This window comes from Mesoplodon mirus (genome assembly GCF_964341445.2).
Source record: "Mesoplodon mirus genome assembly, chromosome: 19".
In the NCBI taxonomy this organism is placed as follows: Eukaryota; Metazoa; Chordata; class Mammalia; order Artiodactyla; family Ziphiidae; genus Mesoplodon; species Mesoplodon mirus.
Genome location: NC_138995.1, coordinates 11,649,424 through 11,671,913, shown reverse-complemented (window position 1 = coordinate 11,671,913; position 22,490 = coordinate 11,649,424). Strand labels below are relative to the sequence as shown.

Below are 22,490 nucleotides of genomic sequence, written 5' to 3'. Positions count from 1 at the left end.
CTGTTGAGAGAGTGGCTGCCCGGAACTCACAGCGTTCTGCATATACTGCCACACGCCACTCTCTGCCCATCATCGTTTACGTTTTCTCCCTCCTCAAATGTATGCCTTTCAAAAAATTACTGAGGTCAGCTTTTATTAGTTATAAACTATAAAATTTAAATCTGGGTTCTCCAGATTGAGGATGGAGGGAAGTCTAACTTCTGTGTATTCCCCTGTGCAATCTTGGTGCAACTGAATAACACACCGTGTAGCACAAGCTAGAGATACTAGACTGTGTGCAGAATCCTCACACTCCCGCTTGTATAAATCAGACATTATCCATCCAGTGAACTGGCTACGCCACCCTGAAGTCAAACCCGACATCTTACTTCTGGTACATGCAGTGATCATTTATCTGCCGTCTCAGAGGTGCTTAGCATGCTGCCTGCCTCTAGGAATGGATCTGTCCATTAATTCAGCATAAAGTGTTCCCTAGAAATCTTCATATTTTAGAACTTTCATCTCAAACCAGTTCAGTGCTGCATTTCCCTCTGCTGTTGCATTATATTAACCTGTGGATGTCTGTTATCATAGGCTAACGAGACTAACCTGGGTTGAACCCTACTTTGTTCTTTAGAATCTCTTGCTTATTAAACATTGCAGCCAGGAATGTGAAGGGCCTCATAATATGACCGCTGTGCTCTCTGTAAAGTTCCATGACCTCTCCTTGTGACTGTGAGTTTGCTTAGTTTTGTTCCCTATAGAGGCATACTGCACAGTTTATTTTATTCTGAAATAGTTTGAAATGTGTCAGGAAACACCACCTGGAGAAAAGGAGATTAGCAATGCTGTTTATATTCCTGGCATATTGTAGTTGCCCCCAAATATTATTGAACTGTTATCCTCTCGGTTTTTATTTTAACATTCTTAATTGGTTAATAAGTCATCTATAAAATACTTTTCCAGGTTATGGTAACTGTATCCTATACCACAGAAGAATTTTAAGCACTGAAAGTGTGTGTAGAACCATGTACAATTAACTGATACTCAAAAAACTTTCATCCCCTTTTCTTGATATATTAAATTTAAAAGTTCAGTCTCCATTGCTTAAAATATAATATTTCAATGTGCCTGATAACAGTTTTAAGTATGAATCCTGGCCTTTCCTTGCTGGGTAAAAGAATTTTGTTAGGAAAACAAAGCATTAAGGAGAAACATCCTCAGTCAAAATATTTAATTATAGTGGAAATTCCCAGGTAGAAAACTAGCATGGATTGTACAGGAGTTAGGAAATTGCTGATTCATTTCTTATTCTTTGAAATTGTATTAGTGGTTGACAACCATAATGGCAAAGAAAGATTAATGAAAAATACATACTCCATAAAATTGTTTATTTCACTTGGATAGAGAAACACTGAGAACATCATTAAACCCCAGACAAAAATGGTTAATATTATAGTTCTTTATTATTTAAATAATTAGAAACAGGTCTTAGATAAATGTTGGGGGGAAAATCAATATAAATGGAACATTCCTTTACGAGGCAGAGAATAAATAAAGTCAAACAATGAAATGTTTTTGACATTAAGCCATTATGATTTATTAAAATGCATGTATATGTGGCTCTTATATGCATATGAAAAGTATTTAATTACATAAATAGTTGTAATTTTATTCCAAGTGTCATAACTCCTTTTCCGAGTAGCCTTAAACACAAAGGTATCTCCGCATTATTGATTTATCTTTTCTTATCTACAGTGCATGTTTTCTTCCTTTATGCTCTTCTTTTTGCCTCCCAGAAGACTAAGTTCCTGTGTTTGAGTTATATATAATTTAATACTGCTGGCTGACATGTTCAGGACACTGGAGCTGATCTGTATATTTCTAAAGTTGGGATCAAGTTAGTATCCTTGCACATAATTATTATAACAGTAGTAATTTCCTATGAATCCTATGGTAATAAAGAGAAGTACGTTTGTATGAATTGCTATTTATAATTTAGATCAAATGAATGATGACTGCAATAGGCTTTCCCCTCCATTTCAATTTAATAATCAAATGCCTATTTAAAAAATTTTTTTAGTGAAGATACTGAGTCCTGCTTCATTATGATGTATCCTGATCAACTTTGTATTGTTTTGTTTTTATCAGGTTGTCCTGACAACAGCTTTGGATCCAAATGTAAAAGTCCACTTGGTGGGTTTCAGGGATGTATGAGACTCATTTCTATCAGTCACAAGATGGTAGATCTGATTTCAGTTCAGCAGGAGTCCCTTGGGAACTTCAGCGACCTTCAGATAGACTCGTGTGGAATCACAGACAGGTAAAGGCAGTCTCACTTCTTTATTTTGACGTGTCCATTTTCAAACTTTTGGCAGCAGATTGAAATCTGTGTGTAAAACAAACATTTTTCTCTCCTTTTTCTTACCATCATCTGTTCCACGGGAAAGAGAGAATATTCACATTAGAAATAAGAAAATAGGGCCTCCCTGGTGGCGCTGCGGTTGAGAGTCCGCCTGCCGATGCAGGGGATACGGGTTCGTGCCCCGGTCTGGGAGGATCCCATATGCCGCGGAGCGGCTGGGCCCGTGAGCCATGGCCGCTGGGCCTGCGCATCCGGAGCCTGTGCTCCGCAACGGGAGAGGCCACAACAGTGAGAGGCCCGCATACCGCAAAAAGAAAAAAAAAAAAAAAGAAAAAAAAGAAATAAGAAAATATTCTTTTAGTTTTATACTTCATATTTCCAGTGATAAAATTTAGCTAGAAGACACATGACCATGTTATTTATATGTACAAATAGCTACCAATTCACAAAAGGTGATGTTGATGCTGCTATAATTTTAGAGGGGTATAAATGTATCAAAAATATATCATTAAACGCAATAGCTTAGGATACCCTAACAGTAATCTAGACCATCAGGTACCAGTAAATCAGAGACCTCTGTGGTCAGTTATCAAACTGGCTTTTGCTTCCGTGACAGCTGAATAATATTTCAGAGGCACAGGAATTTTAACTGGTTGCTGTGGTCCTGATGTGTACCTTTAAGAACCCATTACTGTCTTCTCTGCAGGGAAAATGAAGAGGAAGCTCCCTGTGAAAGAGTTTGGAGCCGTAGTGTTGATAAAGGTGTGAGGATGGTCCGGTAGTTTCAATAGGAACCCCAGTACAGAGCATGCTAGTGCAAGCTTTGGGCGTTCATTGCAGAGGACAAGTAACTTTTAATATAATAATTGATAGTTAGTAATTCTAAAGTACTTTTAGGCTTGGGCAACTATAGCCAAATAATCTTGCCAGTCATCAAGGCAGTTATGTGTAATTATTGAGTTCAATGAAATGTCATAGCCATTCCAGATTTTAAAAAAATTAAGCAATGTGACAAACTTAACCCCAGCCGTGTAGTAGTGTTCAATATATATTTTGAGCAAACAGATAAATTCTGAGTTTTTTTAACTTTTTTTTTTTTCATTTTTGGCTGCGTGGGGTCTTCGTTGCTGCGCACGGGCTTTCTCTAGTTGCAGTGAGCAGGGGCTACACTTCGTTGCGGTGTGTGGGCTTCTCATTGCAGTAGCTTCTTTTGTTGTGGAGCACGGGCTCTAGGTGCACAGGCTTCAGTAGTTGCAGCATGCAGGCTCAGTAGATGTGGCTCGCGGGCTTAGTTGCTCTGTGGCATGTGGGATCTTCCCAGACCAGGGCTCGAACCCGTGTCCCCTGCATTGGCAGGCAGATTCTTAACCACTGTGCCACCAGGGAAGTCCCAAATTCTGAGTTTTAAAAATAACTTTTTATTTGTATGAAACATTTTATCAACATAAACACACATCTATTATATCTGAAGACCATTTATCAATGTCTGTTGATCCTGTTTTGAACACTAGTAGATATTATTCTATGTGTAGAAAAAAATAATTATAATCTTATTTAGCAATGGATTAGAAGGACATCATTTCCTCTCTATGAATATGTGTTTATTTAACTCAATTTGTAGATAAAATAATACTTTCTATAATGAAAGATGGTATGTAAAGGGAGAATTGAGACGATAAACCTCAATTGGCTTGATTTGGGGAATAAATGACAGTGACCATCTCCGTAATTACAGCCACGCCAGCTCAGGATCGTTAATCCTGATTTTGGGGAAGCCCTGTAGCAAGGCTCCCTGGGCCAGCTCTCTTGAGGTGGGTCTCACTCACAGAAGCAGGGAGCTCTCACCCTCAATGGGTGGGGAGGTTCGGTCATCCACACTATGAGTGATGGTCATTTTGACCATCTCAGATCTCAGAACATTCTTTTGGTACAAGTAGACCCACACCTCTCCAACATGGGTTTCTCCGAAGCTGCCATTTTACACAAGGAATCCGTCTTGCCTGCTTTCTGGAGGTGCACGCTTGTAAAACAGAGCATGATACAGCACAATAGGAGAATTATGGTTTCGGTACCACACCTTAAAAACGCTTTTCAGAAGTAGCAAATTATGGATAGATCTTGACTATACATTTTTTAAAGAAAATTTTAGGCTAATGGTAACCCTAGAAATCTTAAAAATAACAGCAAAAACCAACGTACCTTCTATATTTGTATACCTTTTAAACTTCCAAAAGTATCTCTAAATTCATTCTATTCTCTTATATTCAGAAGAAAATATGTATCCATCTATCTTGGTCTTATATGCTATACCTGTTGACATAACTTCCAAAGCATTATTAAATAGAGACTTTAAAAAATGTTTACTAGGTTGTATTCTAACTTAACATGAATTAGTATTTAGGTTTGTGTGTGTGTGTGAGTGACTTGTGTAGGGTGATGTGAATGAGAGAGGGGCCTGGGAGTGTGTCTGAATGACCTTACAAGCGTGTGTGTAGGGATGGTGTGGCTGTGTGTGAGCGTGTGCATGTGTGAGTGTACACACGCATGGGTTAATGCTTGAGGACTTGTGGGATTGTGTGTGTCAGGACTTGTACGAGTATGTAGGGCGATTTTGGATATGTGAGTGAGTTTATGCATTGTGTGAGAGACTTGTGCAATGACTGTTCTAAAATTTATTTTAAATAAATTAATTAATATGTATTTAAATTAATCTTCACAAAAACCCTTAGAACCTGTTCTTAGAGTGTTTGTTTCTTGTAAACATGGAAATAGATGCACAGAGCGGTTAAGTAAGTTGGCTAAGAGGACATGGCTAAAGGCAGAGCCCATCATCGGATCTAAGCCCCCTGGTTCTAGGAAGTCCCCCTGTGTGCTACCTGCCATGTTGTACCGCTTCCCTGGGTGCACGTCAACATGTATTGCGGTTCATGCTTAATCTGTGTAGGTTAAACACAGAATTTTATAGCTTAATAAATTGCAATTGAAACAAACAGGAACATTAAAAATATATTAAAAGGGTTTCCCTGGTGGTGCAGTGGTTGAGAGTCCGCCTGCTGATGCAGGGGACACGGGTTCGTGCCCCGGTCCAGGAAGATCCCACATGCCGCGGAGTGGCTGGGCCCGTGAGCCATGGCCGCTGAGCCTGCGCATCCGGAGCCTGTGCTCCGCAGCGGGAGAGGCCACAGCAGTGAGAGGCCCGCGTACCACAAAAAAAAAAAAAAAAAAAAAAAAAAAATATATATATATATATATATATATATATATTAAAAAATCTGACAGAGGGAATTCCCTGGCGGTCCAGTGGTTAGGACTCCGCGCTTTCGCTGCCGAAGGGCCAAGTTCAATCCTTGTTCGGGGAACTAAGATCCTGCAAGCCATGAGGCACAGCCAAAAAACAACATCTGACAGGATCTTAAACAATGTAGTTCTCTTTTTACTGTAACTAACTTTAAGTTGGATCAAACCTACACATAAAGGTGTACATAAATTTACATACGTGCTCACACTCACACCCACACAGTCATTTACACACATTCTTTATGTGTAAACTAATGTCATTGTACAAATCTCCCACACACATCTATACACACATACACTCACTCACATATCTCAAAGCCACTTTTCACACACAGTCTACACACAGACACACACACACACCTCCTCACTCATTCATCCATACACAAGCACACTCATACACATACTGTCACAGACCCATAGCATCTTTACACACGCACCTGCACACTCATAAGATCATTCCTATACTCTTTACACACTCACCTTTCTTACAGTCTCTCTCTCTCTCTCTCACACACACACACACACACACACACTCACTCATCTAGAAGCCCTCCCCTTGTCCTCTGTGGACCTGCAAGGAGATCTGGGTGGGTGCTGACTGAGGCTGATGGCCACCAGTCCCTCGATGGAGGTGAGGACAGAGCTGCAAAGGGAGCTGTCCTCCATGTCCCCATGTCTTGGGGCAGAAACCCAAGTGGGAGTGGGGTACGGGTGACAGTTGTTAAGGGCATAAACATTTACTAAGTTGCTTGGACCTAAACCACTTATTAAGCAATAGTATTAAGGAAATCTTTTGATATCAACTTTGTAAGAATATCAACTGGGGCTTCCCTGGTGGCACAGTGGTTAAGAATCTGCCTGCCAATGCAGGGGACATGGGTTCGAGCCCTGGTCCAGGAAGATCCCCCACATGCCTCGGAGCAACTAAGCCTGTGCTCCACAACTACTGAGCCTGCACTCTAGAGCCCACGAGCCACAACTACTGAGCCCGCATGCCACAACTACTGAAGCCCATGTGCCTAGAAAACCCATGCTCCGCAACAAGAGAAGCCACCGCAGTGAGAAGCCCATGCACCTCAGTGAAGAGTAGCCCCTGCTCATGCAACTAGAGAAAGCCCGTGTGCATCAGTGAAGACCCAAGGCAGCCAAAAATAAATAAATAAATAAAAAGAATGTCAACTGATTGGGGAAGGTCCATCTCAGCTCTGACATCACCTACCCTTCATGAGTGCAGTAAGGCAGAGGGTGTGGTGTGTCCCTGGTCTCCATGACACCAGGCTACAGAGACTTCTCACAAGAATTAAGAGGCCACTCTGTGACACTGTTCACCATGGCGACCTCGGGAGGCCCAGCTCCTGCCTCCTGGCTTCCCCAACCTGCAGCCTTTGGACCTCCATCATTGCGTTCTCCCAGTCCACTCCCACCACCCAGTCCTTGGTCTTGGGCCCCCATGGCACCATCTTCCCTCCAGTCCCCCACCCTCCCTCTCCTCTCCTCTGAGGAGCCCTTTAAACCTCCCCTTGTTCCTTCTTCCTTATGTTCACACGTTGTGTTTATTCCTCTGCTGACGGTTGATTGAAGATCATGGTGGTGTTCTGTCTCCCATGATACTGAAGGGGTGGCTTGTTTATTTCATGGGGAGGAAGTTATTTGTGGGGTAAAGGGCCGGTTCTTGTTGATTTCATATTTTGAGGAAGGATATGAGATTTGAATTCAGGTGGTCACCATTTTCCCAGGACCCATACATATCTAATTTTGGTTATGTTTCCTAAATGTGATAATGTTGTATAGATTTTTACTTTAGTATCTTTAATTCTAGCCAAGTTGTACATTGTGTGAAAGTCTTGGAATTTAAATTGGAATGGGCTAGAAATCAGGATAAACCAAAATCATACACGTCAGGGCTTCCCTGGTGGCTCAGTGGTTAAGAATCCACCTGCCAATGCAGGGGACACGAGTTCGAGCCCTGGTCCAGGAAGATCCCACATGCCATGGAGCAACTAAGCCCGTGCACCACCACTACTGAGCCTGCGCTCTAGAGCCCATAGGCCACAACTACTCATCCCACGTGCCACAACTACGGAAGCCTGTGTGCCTAGAGCCCGTGCTCCGTAACAAGAGAAGCCCGCGCACTGCAACGAAGAGTAGCCCCCACTCACCGCAACTAGGGAAAGCCCGCGCACAGCAACGAAGACCCAACACAGCCATAAATAAATAAATAAATAGATAGATAGATAGATAGATAGATAATACACGTCACTTCAGTTTGGGGCATGTTGATATATTCATTTGTTTATGTTCTACTTTGTATCAGAATGACTCTCAGGGAGCAAAGTATAAAAGATAATTGTTTAAAACCTTTAGTGAGACTCAGTACTTCACTATACAATGTAATTTGCCATAGGTTACTAGTAGTCAAACAGAACTGCTATATGATGAATTTAAATAAAATCCACAATCCAGTCTTTTACATTGTAATTAAAAAATATGAAAAGTCAAGTCTAACAGGAATCTAGGAAAATGGACACAGTATCTTTCGCAGTAGATCAAATAGAAATAGTACATGTATCACAATAGATTCATTCTTTAGAATTTTAGGTGTAGTCACTTATATCTGCCCCCTTTTAAAACATTGTTCAAGGTCTGTTAGAGAATAGCCTTCTCTGTCCTTTTCTTTTCTGATTACCAATTAGAATTGTTTTTGTTTTAATTTTATTTGAAAAATTCCCTCTTTCTTCTAGATTGTTATTGATTTGAAATGCTTAAAAAATTAAATACCTCTTTAAATATTCTTTGAATAGATTCCTGTGGATCTATAAAAATGCTAAAATACATATAAACTTAATTGGCATGGAAAGTTGCCCATTATTTATTTTTGAATCCTTAAAAAGGTTGTAAAGTAGCGCGTACTTTATGATTACACTTATGAACATAATACATTATACACACACATATATGTTTATAGTGGTAATTTTTATATATTGAAATTATAAATTATATTTCTTCTCTATTGTTTCCTATATTGTTTGATTTCTGTACAGTGGATATCTATTTTTTATAATCAGGAAAAACAGTAACATTATTTTCAGTTAAAATTGGGAAAATCCTAAAAGCAAAACATGAAGTTCCCAGTCTTAGTTTTAAAAAAGGAGGTGGCAGAAACTTCATCAAGAATATATTCCTGACGGGTTTTGTAATTTATTTATTTTTTTATTCTGGGGTGAATGAGAGCATTGGTCTCAATATAACTTTCAATTTAAATTCTAAAAAGCATCAGTTATTTGATCAGGGCTATTTGAGTTGATACCAGAAGCTCTTCAACTTTTTTGTCCAGGGTACCTTAATGTATTTCAGTAATTTTTTCACAGTGTCCTAAGCCAAAAGATATAACTAACGTTTTCATTTAAACGGTGGCTTAGTTCCAGGCAACTTTACAAGTGTTTATGTCCTAACAATTTATTTATTTATTTATTTTAATTAATTAGTTAATTTATTTATTTTTGGATCTTCGTTGCTGCGCGTGGGCTTTCTCTAGTTGCGGTGCGCGGACTTCTCATTGTGGTGGCTTCTCTTGTTCCAGAGCACAGGCTCTCTGTGTGTGGGCTTCAGTAGTTGTGGCTTGCGGGCTCTAGAGCGCAGGCTCAGTAGTTGTGGCGCATGGGCTTAGTTGCTCTACAGTATGTAGGATCTTCCTGGACCAGGACTTGAACCCGTGTCCCCTGCCTTGGCAGGTGGATTCTCAACCACTGTGCCACCAGGGAAGCCCCATCCTAACAATTTAGAAACCTTTGAAAAAGTAATTTATACATATATTACTTTTATATATTTTTTTAAATTATATATATAAAATTTGAAAAATATTTTAAGTTTATTTTTAATGTAGTGTACAGCCTTTCAAAGCTTGGGATCAGATCAGACACTGCTACCCTTACTTTTGTTCAACTTGATTTCACATGGTGTTACTTTTTAACAACTACTAAGACACCAGCTTCTCCAAGATAGGACATGATTAAGTGGAATGTATTACTATTTAATGTTGAAATTTAACTACCTCAAGCTAATAAGTTGTGCAGTGCTTGACAGATGTTGAGTATGCCTGTATTTCTCTTAAAAATTTAAAATATCCTAGGAGCCCCTGTGATTTTGATTCAGCATCCTAATGCACCCTGACCCACTGCTTGGAGTTTGTGCATCTATACTATACATCTTCAACATTCCCGGATGTATACACCAAGTGAATAGAGATGTCCCTCCCTCCCACTTCCTTCTTTCCTTCTCTCTTCTTTATTCCCTTTTCCTTTAAATATTCAGTATAGTAAATCAGTATGATTAAATGTTGTTATTTTATGTAAACTATTGATGTTTCTGGCAACATATTGAATTAGTGTTATGTCACTAGGGAAAAGAAAGGGCTATGATATAGTACAACATGTTGAAAATTAAGCAGTCCCAGCTACTTGAGAATTGGTTGAAACCTGATGAATTTATTGATCTAAGGTTTAGTTTTGTGATTAAGGTACCATAACGACATAACGACAAATGAAATGACCATTAGTCACGCTGTATTTACTCTTTAGGTTACTGTTGACATTCTTCTTTCACATGATCATGTATAAATTGTCAGTATTTTGTGATTTCTCAAAATGAATAGTAGTAATTGTACCTGCACCTTCTTTTAGGTGTTTGCCCAACTATTGCGAACACGGTGGTCAATGTTCCCAGTCCTGGGACACCTTTCACTGCAACTGTACAAACACTGGATACAGGGGAGCAACTTGCCACAACTGTAAGCCACACATACCTGTGGTTCTTGCCTCTGTCCTGATTCCCTTATTTATTACCCCTTTTTGTTTTTGTTGTGTGTATATATGTCCATGTGTGTACAACCCTGGATCTTATTAGCATTCAGTTGATTTCTAGTTTATTTTTAGTCCACACTTCTTTTCATAAAGTAGTCAAGGTAGTTTACAGAAGCACATAAAATAAAGCAAGACAGAAAAGAGTAAGAGAGCCGGCAAGGGGAAAACACGTGTAGAAAACAAAGATAGCTAAGGATAAGCATAAAATACAGTGCAGAATAGGTGATCCTTCAGTTCTCTTGCAACTCCATTAATAAGGATGATGAGAATAAGGATGGTAGAAATGGAATTAATCATAATAGTTAATTTTATTGAGTATTTTCTAAATGCCAGGTACTGCTCTAGTATTTTACATGTCCCAGCTTATTTAATTCTGATGACCACCTTGGTAGGTGGGTGTAGACATTGTTATTATCCCTAGTTTACTAGGTTACAGGGAGAGATTAATCACCATGCCCAGAAGCTCCTGAAATAGTTGAGGCACAGTGAGAATGTGAACGCTTGCAATTATGCTCCAGAGGCTGGGACCACAACCAAATACTCTTTTCCTGTGCTAGAAGCTGTTCATTTTTTTCCTGGTGAAAAGTTTTGCATGTGTCCTAAGACTCATGTCATTTTCTTGTCTACTTGTTCAGGACATGGGATGGGGAGACCCAAAGGCCCATTTTTTTCCTTCCCATTTTTTCATATTGTTGCTGACATTGCTGAGCAACTTAACTCTTAGTACTATTGGCCCGTAGCCATGACTTCAGGCCAGGGCGCTAGGTGCAGTCCTCTGCCTCACCACTCTCGTCTCTTCACTGTGCACTGCTTTGTACTCCTGCTGGAGTTGAGATTGGAATCCTGGGCTCCCACCCCTGGAGGCTCCGCAAGGGACCCTCAGAAGTCCTGACTCAGGGCTGGAGAGGGCGTGAGCAGGGGCGGCGGGATCTTCTGGCCTCACCCTCATGCCTTCACCACTGCAGCCAGTCTTTCCTGGGGCATCAACTTGTGTGGGTTGGAGTGCCTCATAAGAACAGGAAGAACGCCTGCTGTCACTCAAGCCAGGGCCGAGTTACTTGTCCCAGGTCACCAGCAGCAAAGGGACGGTGTATTTTAATTCTTCATATCCGGTATCATCCCAATTATAGTAACTAACTCAAAACAGAAAGCTAATAGAATGTGTTTTAATTGACTATTTGTTTATTTTCAACTGTTATCAATGACTAAATCTAAATATAAACACAAACATCTCTGAGCCAAAAAAATCAGATGGTGAATAAATAACGTATTTTCATCTGTGGCCCACAACTTGATCCAATCATTGAGTTAATTTATTAGGTTCTTGAGCAGGTAGTCTAAAGGGAGCCGAAGGGTTTTGCCAATGACCATTCTGGGAAATGGGGCCAGGATGACAAACCCAGTTATAATGAAGCCATCAGTATCGTTAGCCTGAGTTGAGGGAGGGTGAGTGATGGGGGTCTTTTAAAAGGTTTTACTAGAAAATAATATGTTAAACAGTCATGTTATAAAAAGCCAAGTAATACACATAAAGCAAAAGTACTCCAATTACCCTCATGCAATTGTGTGTCCTTTCTAATACCAGCCCTCCCTGCAAAGTTATGTTTATATCCCAGCCTCTTTCAAAGAATTTATCAACGCATGTATGCGCGTATAGTAATACATAAATGAACCATTTTCATATGCTCACTTCACTGTACAAAATACAAATGTGACTAGAAACCAATCCATCTTATATTTCTGTCTGTGTAATATACAATAGGAATAAAATAAAACCAAGAAACTGTAGAAGAGTAGAGAAGTAAATATGTATGATTATCTGAAATCTCTGTAACATTGAGAAAATTAGTTACATTATTTCATATGATCTAAAAACTCATTAACATGATTTTGAAAATTTAGAATAGATCAAGGAATGATATTCAGGGGATGGTTTATTTCTCATTTCACAAAATTAAAAGCTTGATGGAAATCACCATTACATTTGGCCAAGTGTTCAATGAGATGAGTGCATCATATACAGTTATTAATATCAAACCTAGTACATGGCAAATATATAATTGTGTAATTAAAAACATCCAATTATGGATCAAAACACACTGAGACCGCTTGAGGGCATATATTTTATATTTCTTCTGCTTTGAATTTTAATTATCTTAAATTCTCATTACAGAGCAGAGCATTAGAGAAAATTTTTTATGGGAATTACTTTTTAAATTATTCACGAGAAGCTCTGTAAATCATATTTGTTTTATGGAAAAAAGTATTTTATCTATAGACAATTTTATGTGAGAAAGGAGACTAGTTAAAGCATTATTTAAAACTTTTCTATTGCATAATTTTTGAATAACAGCAGATTATTTAAGGAGATTACACTATTGTGCTTCACATGTTAGGTTATTACAAGGTGATACTAGAATTAGAAATTCCAAAATAGTTGTCAAAAGATCCATTTGGATGCATGTCCAAAATGGAAGTCACCTTATACTTATAAGGATCTTAACATTTAAAACACCTACCATCTCCTTTGTTGTTTTACCTAATGTAAAAATAAACTAAATTTTCATTCTCATATTCTTTTAATCATAAAAAGAAATGCCATAAAATGCAATCTCATTTTTCCTTTTTTCTCTCTAACCTTCTTTCAACCATATTAATTTAAAAAAATGAGTTTTATTTTAAAGTGTGTGTTACCTTTTCTCCTGGTCAGTAATGTACATACAAATTTCAAGACTTGGAGTATTCTGTGTCCAAATTAAAATTAAAGAAATTAATTTTATACTATTTCACTTATGATGATACTTTTTTTTTTTTTACAGCTATCTATGAGCAGTCATGTGAAGCCTATAAGCATAGAGGAAATACTTCAGGATTTTACTATATAGATGCAGATGGAAGTGGTCCCCTGGAACCATTTCTTCTATATTGCAATATGACTGGTGAGTTAATCAATTTTCATTTAATAGTTAAATTTAAACACACAAAATTAAAATGAAACAAGTAAGAGGTTGACATAATTTGCAACTTGATTAAAATGTATATTGTTCAGTAGAAGAAGTTAAAGTAAATCTTTAAAAAATAGTTTAATGGTGGTGATTTAAAATGTCATTATTTTCTATGCATGTGGTATCTGTGTAGAACATCTAATAATAAATGTATCTTATTAAGTCCCAAAACAAAAAAGATAGACTTTATTCCTCTTAGAAGATTGATACACACCATATGATTTCACTTATAAGTAGAATCTAGAAAGCAAAACAAATGAACAAACATAATAAAAGAGAAACAGACTCACAGATACAGAGAACAAACAGGTGGTTGCCCAAGGGGAGGGGAGTAGGGGGATGAAAAGAAAAAAAAATGTAACAAGTGTGGTAATGAATTCTAATTAGCTTGATTATGGTGAACATTTCACAATGTATATTCATATGAAACCATCACATTACATCCCTTAAATAGATACAATTTTTGCCAACATAAAGTGGAAAAATATTTTAAATAATAATAAAGGAAAAAAGATTGATACGTGTGAAAGCTTTGAAAATATTTACTTTTTAAATTTGGGCAAAAATGAATTTTATTCTTGAATTCTTTACTTACATAAACTTAAAGAGGAATTAATAGTCTTGGAATATGTGTTTGATTAAATTCAACATCCATTCATGATAAAGAGAAAATGAAAACTCAGTAAATTACCAATAGAAGAAAATTTCCTTAATTTGTTAAAGAGGACCCATAAAAAAACCTACAGCACATATCACAGTTTATTGTGAAATATTGAAAACTTTACCCCTGTTACAAACATTAACCCAAAGATGCCTGCTATTATCATTCTGTTCACCATTGTTTTGGAGGTCCTAGCCAGTGCAATAAAGCAAGAGAAAGAAATGAAAGATATATGTACTGGAAAGGAAGAACTATGACTCTCATTATTTGTAGATGACCAGGTTATGTATTGAGAGTATTCTCAACAATCTACAGACTAACTGTTAAAATTTAGGATGATCACTAGATATCAAGTTAATGTAAAAATTAATTTCATTTTTGTATACCAGCAATTAAAATGAAATTTTAGAAGATTCTATTTTCAGTAGCATCAAAAACCTCAGATACATGGTAATAAATCTAAAGAAAGATGTGCACAACTTTTATACAGATAAGTGTAAAATACTCTTGAGATAAATTAAATCCTAAATAAGTGGAGACATATGAAAGTTTCATTGATTAGAAAACTCAGTAGGGTGGTATAAACATCCGTTCTTCCCAACTAGGTATTGATTCAGTGCAAACCTTAATTAAAATTTCAGCAGTGTGCTTGTTGGTTGGTGTAATTTTTTTGGTGAAAATTGGTAAGCAGATTCTACAATTTTCAGTAAATTTGAAGGGACAAGAAGAACCAAATCAGTCTTAAAGAGTAAAGTTGGAGGACTCAACTCTACCAGATATAATATAGACATTATATTGATAGGCTAAGTAAAACAGCATGTAATTGACACAAGGATAAACAAATAGACCAATGAAGCAACATAGAGAATCTATAAACAGACTCCCTCATATACGGATAGTTGATTCATTGCAAAGGTGGCACTGATGAACAGTGAAGGAAAGATGGTCTTTTCAACAAGTGGTGCTGGGGAAAATTGTCTGTAAATATTGTCAAAAAGACTCTTGATCCCTTCACCATCAAATACAAAGAGATTCTAGATGAATCGTGCACTCCAGTGTAGTGGCCACTAGCAACAAATGCCTATTTAGATTCACATTTAATTAAAATTAATTAATATAACTAAATGACTTGAAACAAATTTTACAAGTTTAAATTAATTCATTAAAATAAGATTAAATTAAAAGCCAATTCCTCAGTCTCACTAGCCACATTTTAACTGCTCCATAGCCATCTATTCCATCATTGGAAAAAGTTTACATTGGATAGCGCTGTGTCAGGAAGTCAGCATTTCATGGAGCAAAATAAGCAGAAAAAAGGAAATATGAAATTGAAGCAGGAGACTTGGCAGAGGAAGATTTACTACTTAAAATCTGGCAGTGAATATCTAGGGAAAGAGCCTTCCGGGCAGAGGAAATAGGAAGTGCTAAGTCCTGAGAGAGGTGATCTTACCAGGTGCGTTCAGAAAACAGCAGCAGATAAAGTGTGACTGGAGTATGGTGAGTAATCTGGGAGTAGTAGGAGAGCAAGAGGGAATCAAGTGGGCGGGGGCAGGAGAGGAGGAGTCATGGGTCCTTACAACGTGTAAGGTCTCTGGGTTTTACCCTGAATGAGCTGAGAAGACATTGGAGAGTTTTAAGCAGTGGTAGATGCAATCTGTCTTCCTTTAATAGAATCATGATTGCTCCTGTGTTGAGAAATGCATATCTAGGAGCAGGGGTAGAAAGGAGTTAGAAAATGTGTGTGTGCGTGTGTGTGTGTGTACCAGATACGTACATACATATAGATAAGATGTATATGTATAATAGGAGTTTGGAAGTCTGTTTGGAGACCAAGTTCAAGTAACGCAAGAATCCAGGCAAGAGCTGGAGATGGTGGGTTGTACTGGATGATACAATGTAGATGGTGGACAGACTAAATTTTCTCATTGAATATGTGTGAGGAATGGGAAAACAAAAGGAACCAAAAAAATAACACCACATTTTTGGCTTGGGCAAATTGGAGTGATTAAGTTGCCATTATTTGAGATGTGGTCAGAGAAGGTTTGAAGGGAAAGATAACGAGCTCAGTTTTACACATTTTGAGTTTGAGATGTCTGTTACACATTCAAATGTGGAACTGAGAAGGCAGTTGAATATGGGAGCCACAGTTCCTTTGTATTAATGTGTAATTCTGAAAACTGCAGGGTAGTGGTAAAACCTTGGCCACAAATATTCGGGAAAATTACTATAGAATGTGTCTTAGAGATTTTTCATATAACACAACCAGGTGGCTTCTGTTTGCTGTCACCATCGTTGAGGACGCTACCTGTCTTAGTCTGTTTGGTGTTGTAGCAGAATGCCACAGACTGGGTAGCTTATAAACAATAGAAATATTTCTCACAGTTTTAGAGGATGGGAAGTCCTAGGTCATGGTGCCAGCACTGTCAGGTGAGGGCTGTCTTCCAGATTTCAGACTTCTTGTATCCTCACATGATAGAAGGAGCTCTGTGGGATCTCTTTTATAAGAGCACTAATCCCATTCATGAGGGCTCCTCCCTTTTGACCTCATGATCTCCCAGAGGTGCCACCTACTAAAACCATTACCTTTGGGGGTTAGTGATTCAACATATGAATTTTAGTGGGGGACACAAACATTCAGACCATAGCACCGCTCCAAATGCCAAAGCAACCTAAGACAGCTGATGACTCTTACATGTTTATCTCCTCAATGAAATTCCTCAGTCTGCACAGCACAGACTCCCAGGTAGCGCCCTGAGGCAGGAGGGTTGGGGTGAGACGATAAAATCAGTGTTTTTAAAAATCTTCCCATTTGATGCTTTTGTGCACCCAGGTTTGGGAGTAGCTGTTTTCGACCTGTGGTTCTCAAACTTTAGAGAACACCCCGCTCTATTATGTGAAAATTGAACATAATAAATGTGAGGAGACTTCACAGAGAGAAAAGGAAAATTTTGCAAATGAAAGATATGAATTTAAGTGTCAAATAACTTTCTGATTTTTTCTGTTTGTGTTGTGAGCGAGATTTAACAGTCTATCACTGCATCCCTGTGAATCCTGCATTCCCACAAAAGCACCCTGAGCTATTCATATGCACATGCTTTATGAAGTTTTGATTCTGTGATTCAGATATCTCTAAGTATCTGTAATCTTTAAAGCTTTAAGTAATATCACACACACACATACACACACACAGTTCTCATTATCTGTGATAGTAATGTTGTGTAAAGTAACCACAGACACTTGAATTAGTGAATACTGAACCATTGCTCCCAGGGAATTACAGTAAGATTAGGTTCCTGCATGCCTCTGGTCATAGTATTCTCATCAACTGATCAATATATAACCTCGTTTTACTAGTGTTTCAGACTAAAGACACCTTATTTAATATACACTGTTGATTCATTAACATTGAACTCACAACCAATAGCACCAGAACTCTTAGCTGAAGGAAGCTTTTCTATCACATGTGTTCTCAGAAGGCACATCACAGCCTTCTTGTGCTTGGGAACCCTGGACAGCTCTTCAGCTCTATGCTTGGAGGCCACTTTAAATAGTGAAATCACCAAGCACAAAGAACATGGCACAAATAGGATACGTGTTTACAGTATGAGAGCTGAAGCAAGGAGTCAGAGTGTGGCTCTGTTAAGCTTCAGCTAGGCAGCTGAAATTCATATTGGGCAACTCAGTTTTTTTGCTTTGTGTCTACAGACATACAAGAGCACCTCAAGAATTGATTTTGGGATTCATATAAATTTTAGTGACTAGGCAAATTCACAAATGATGAGAATCTGCAGATAATGAGGATTGATTGTATACACATACATGCATGCTTACATTATGTTTATTATGCATAATAATTCAGTAATTTATAGGCCATGTACATTTTTCATGACCATCTAAATGGTAAGGAAATTATTAATTTCATTTTATTGAATGAATTATTTCATTTCTATTAAATCACCATTCACCTTGTCATATTACTAATATGCCTATTTTAGTTACCTGAGTCTCACACCTCAACTCTACAATTTGAAGAAGTAAATTTATGTATATATACACACAGAGAGGTTAAAGGTGCTTTAGCAAAATTATCAAAAAGTATTGATGAAAAAGAGGACATTCACAAAACTTAAAGCCATTTGAAGAGCAAGCAGTGGAGGACAGAGACACAGATAATCCAGTTAGGAAGCAGGGAAGTGTCTTCAGAAGCTCCGGAATATTGAAACCTATTCAAACAAAAGTGACAGTCCCAGAGTGTAACAACCCAGTGAAAAATGCACAGTACAACTTGAAACTTTGCTTACTGATGTGGTTTTGCAAATGCGGAAACCAAGACTCAAGGAGGTTGACAGAGGCAGACTAAGGAATGTCATTAGGGATAGATCAAGACATCAAACCCTGGTTCCGTCTCCCAGCCTGAAAATAAGGCTACGTTCTACCAATGTCTCATTGCTTGTAGCCAATAACATATCCTCAAGCTACAGCAATCAGGTATACCAATTATGAAGGCAAGACAAAATGCTGAATTGGCAGCTTACAAATGTGTAACTAAAAAAAAAAAAGTTCTTAGTCTAGAATTACTGTCCAACAGATGATTCCACATGGATTTAAATATCTTTAAGCATTACAAGCTAAAAGATACAAAGAAAATCCCTTTTGAATGGATAATTTCCTAAACTATGTTAAAAACTGAAAATTCTTTCTAAACAGAGTATTCTAAATATAATTTTAAAATAATTAGGATAATATGAATCCCAGTGGTTGTCTCTGTTGAAATGTATAGGGCTTTTTTGTTCTTCTTGTACACTAAAGCCATTGCTTTCTCTGTAAAGAAATAGTTTTATGTTCAAGAAATGTCTCAGCATCAAATAGTGTACTGCAAGGACAGTTGTTTCAGTGCAGAGAAATTGCTGAGAGATATAGCCGTGGCTTTTTAACTTTTGTGAAAATAATAATTCTATGGTTTAAAGTCACCTTTTCCCAGTGCCCCACTACCAAGACTCCTGGATTTGGTTTCACTGACTCAGTAAGTTTAGAGACCAAGGTCTACTCTATTAAATCCAAGCTCCCCATGTGATTCTGAGATAGGGGCCCCTGAGACCCTTTCATGAGAAGTCTGGAGAGTGTTAAGACTTCCCTGGTGGTGCAGTGGTTAAGAAGCCACCTGCCAATGCAGGGGTTATGGGTTGGAGCCCTGTTCTGGGAAGATCCCACATGCCGCAGAGCAACTAAGTCCGGGTGCCGCAACTACTGAGCCTGTGCTCTAGAGCCCATGAGCCACAACTACTAAGCCTACGTGCCACAGCTACTGAGCCCGTGCGCCTAGAGCCCATGCTCCACAACAAGAGAGGCCACCACAACAAGAAGCCTGCATGCCGCAACAAAGAGTAGCCCCCACTCGCTGCAACTAGAGAAAAGCCCGCGTGCAGCAAAAAGACCCAACGCAGCCAAAAGTAAATGAATACATTTATTAAAAAAAAAAAAACATAATAGCAAAACTATTTTTACTTTAGGGATTTCAATAGTAAAGACCTTCTTAATAGCTATGAGAGTTAATAACTCGCTATCATTATTCAAATGCAGCCTTGTTTACATCAAGTTTTGCTCCAGGATGCTAGCTTTTCTTTCATCTCCCAGCTTTCCTTAACACAGCACTTCCTACCCATTCTTACAGTCTTTATCGCCTCTATCACCCGCAGCTATTAATCCTGAAGGAACACATACTCTGCAACTGTGTTGCTTAAACAGCATGTTTTTTCTTTACACTGTTATCACACTAGAAAATAGTAGTCAGCCCAAGACAAATCAAGTTCTTAATCACTCAGTTGCTTTACATACAATCTATATGTTAGAAATCACTTTCAGGGAGAGACACCAATAAACCCAAACTGCCTTTCAATGTTTTAGTATATATATTAATTTCATAGATTTTCTGCTATCTCTTCTTACTCATTTCCCTGTGTTTCCTTACCTTGACAACTCTCTTTGCACTTGGTAAAGGATAATTTTCAAAAAAATAACATCACGACTCCTATACAGAGAGAAAAATAAAAGCTAAAAATCATGTTTTGAAGATCTTGTTTAATGTTTAACCTTATTCCTGAGGAAACTGGTAAGATGTTACAGTCAGTTCAAAGAGGATTCAAAGAACAGACATATCCATATATCAGTAATACTGAAGTGACTGGGCCAAGGGAGGCAAAACTGGCTTCCTCCCTAGTGGAGGAGCCCATCGACCTCTACCAGGTTGAATTTGCTGGTCTGTAGACAGAATTACTTGTAAGGAAACAATGCCTTGCTTGCTAAGCAAAACAAATAGCAAAAAAACTGGAAGTCTGTGTTAAAGGATAATTTAATGTAAATATGTCTTAGAGATAGTGGATTTCCCTGGAGGAATTTGAAGCTTATCTCCCCCAGAGGTATTTACCTACATTGTAAAACCTAAGAACTTAAGCGCCCTCTCCTCAGAGATTTGTTGCATTCCAGAGTTCCTCTCTCACTCTTTGTCAGGGTGGAGATGTGCCAGCCATCCTCTGTAAGCTCCAAATCTTGTAATTTGGGGGTCCCTCTCTCGTGGTACAACTCCAGTAGGCTTAGGTGCATCTGGCATTCACTGTGTCTAGAGAGAGAGAGAGAGTTAAAGATAAATAGATAAAATTTGTATACAAGATAACTTGTTAGCTTGCAAGTGGAATGTCTCATACCCTTCACAGTTTCAGCCTTATCATTATTTTGCAGTTGCATCAGATGTCTCCTATTTACAAAGTTCTAAAATAGTTAAAAGGCAATGAAAATCTCAGAGCCACCTCAGAATCACAACCAGATAACCTGGAAGGCTGTGCTCTAGTCTGGACAACACTTTGTTTTTATTCATTCACATGTTTATTACTTCAGTGACTAATGTCTTTTTCAGCACGTGCCAAGCCCACGTGCTGGAGACACTATAGTTAGCAAATCAGAACCTATCAGTATAGTTAGCAAATCAGAACCTGTCAGTCTTCTAATAGTGGAAAAACCGATAGATTAAGTCACAAAATACTGAATTACGCATTGTGAAGTCTACTTTTTTTATAGTTGTAATTTCTAAATAGGTACTTGTAGAAATATCAGATAACACAATCACGTCCGAAAGAACAGTATAATAGTTTGCAGACGTTCCTCTATTAGTAAAGCACATGCGATTTGGAGCATGGATGCTGGGCTCTCATTTCCATTGCTCAGAATCCACTGTGATGCTTTCATTGTCTCTGCTTTGCCCTGGACATCTTGATTATCTGATAAGCACGGCATCCACGTAACTTCCTCTGTAGCACTTTATATTAGAAAATGAAATCACTTACAGAAACTATTATATAGAAATTTTAGAATTTCAAAAGGAAACATTTCTATGAGCAGCCCTTTAACAGCTGTCATGCACTATGGCCTTGGATTTCTTACAATACCTTAACAGACCTTACAAGAACACAGTGTGTTCTTCATGACCCAGTGGATGCTAAGCGATAGGGAAGTCCCTCTCAGGGTGACCCAAAAAGCAAAGAGACAAAGGTTTCAAGGTGGTTTATTGTCCTGCTCTTTCAGCAGCTACTCAGCTGGAGATGAACTGCTTTATGCACACCATTGATTCCCCACAAGAAAAGACGAATCATTCTGCTGAATAATAAAAGCAGAGTCCAACAGAGGCTAGGCTAACAAATTTGCCTGGTTAATAATCTTAAATTTCTAATAGTCAAGATTGTGTGGCTAAAATGATAGAATTTCAGACTTAATATATTGCCTCCTATATTCTACCTTTTTTTTTTTTTTTCCAAATTTGGAAATGGAGGCTGAGATTTCACCTGACTTTCTTAAGGGCACAGACACATGCCAGATCTGCAGCTCAGGTCTCCTGATGATCTCTCCACTGTACTGCTGTCTGGTCATCCATAATTTATTTCATGAGCTTATATATCATGTCCTCTTTAAGGAAAATAATTTACTGTTAAAGCGCTTCAGTGAGCTGAAAGGCAAGGTGGAAATAAAAGTAACAGCTATTGTTTCAGAGGAAAATAATGATCCACGCGTGGAGGGGAGTAAGGCTGTCAAATTTGCCTCCTGTCTCATTTATTTAATAGGCCTCTCTATTAAAAATTCTGATGACCAGGAGACGGGTGGGACTGAAATTTCTTGTTTTGATTGTGTTGATCCATGTGAATGTATTAGCTAAAAAGAGGCTGGCGGGGATTTCTACCTACTCTTTTCCTCCAATTTGGAATATTCTTCTTAATACAGAAGAGTTATGTGATTTAACAGCACATTTATAGCAGAGTTTTGACAACTTCCAATCTGTT

The 22,490-nt window shown here is 38.2% G+C and overlaps 1 protein-coding gene across 7 annotated transcripts in view; it reads left to right on the top strand.

The window, feature by feature from the left end:
• CNTNAP4 (contactin associated protein family member 4) overlaps positions 1–22,490 on the top strand; it is a gene marked incomplete at both ends in the record, with an annotated part of 261,961 nt that overhangs the window by 178,942 nt on the left and 60,529 nt on the right. For all 7 annotated transcript variants that reach the window (XM_082608081.1, XM_082608082.1, XM_082608084.1 and 4 more), the window contains 3 exons: positions 2,131–2,302; positions 10,321–10,427; positions 13,320–13,439. In XM_082608081.1, the coding sequence (XP_082464207.1) occupies positions 2,131–2,302; positions 10,321–10,427; positions 13,320–13,439 (399 nt within the window). The remainder of the gene's footprint in view (positions 1–2,130; positions 2,303–10,320; positions 10,428–13,319; positions 13,440–22,490) is intronic.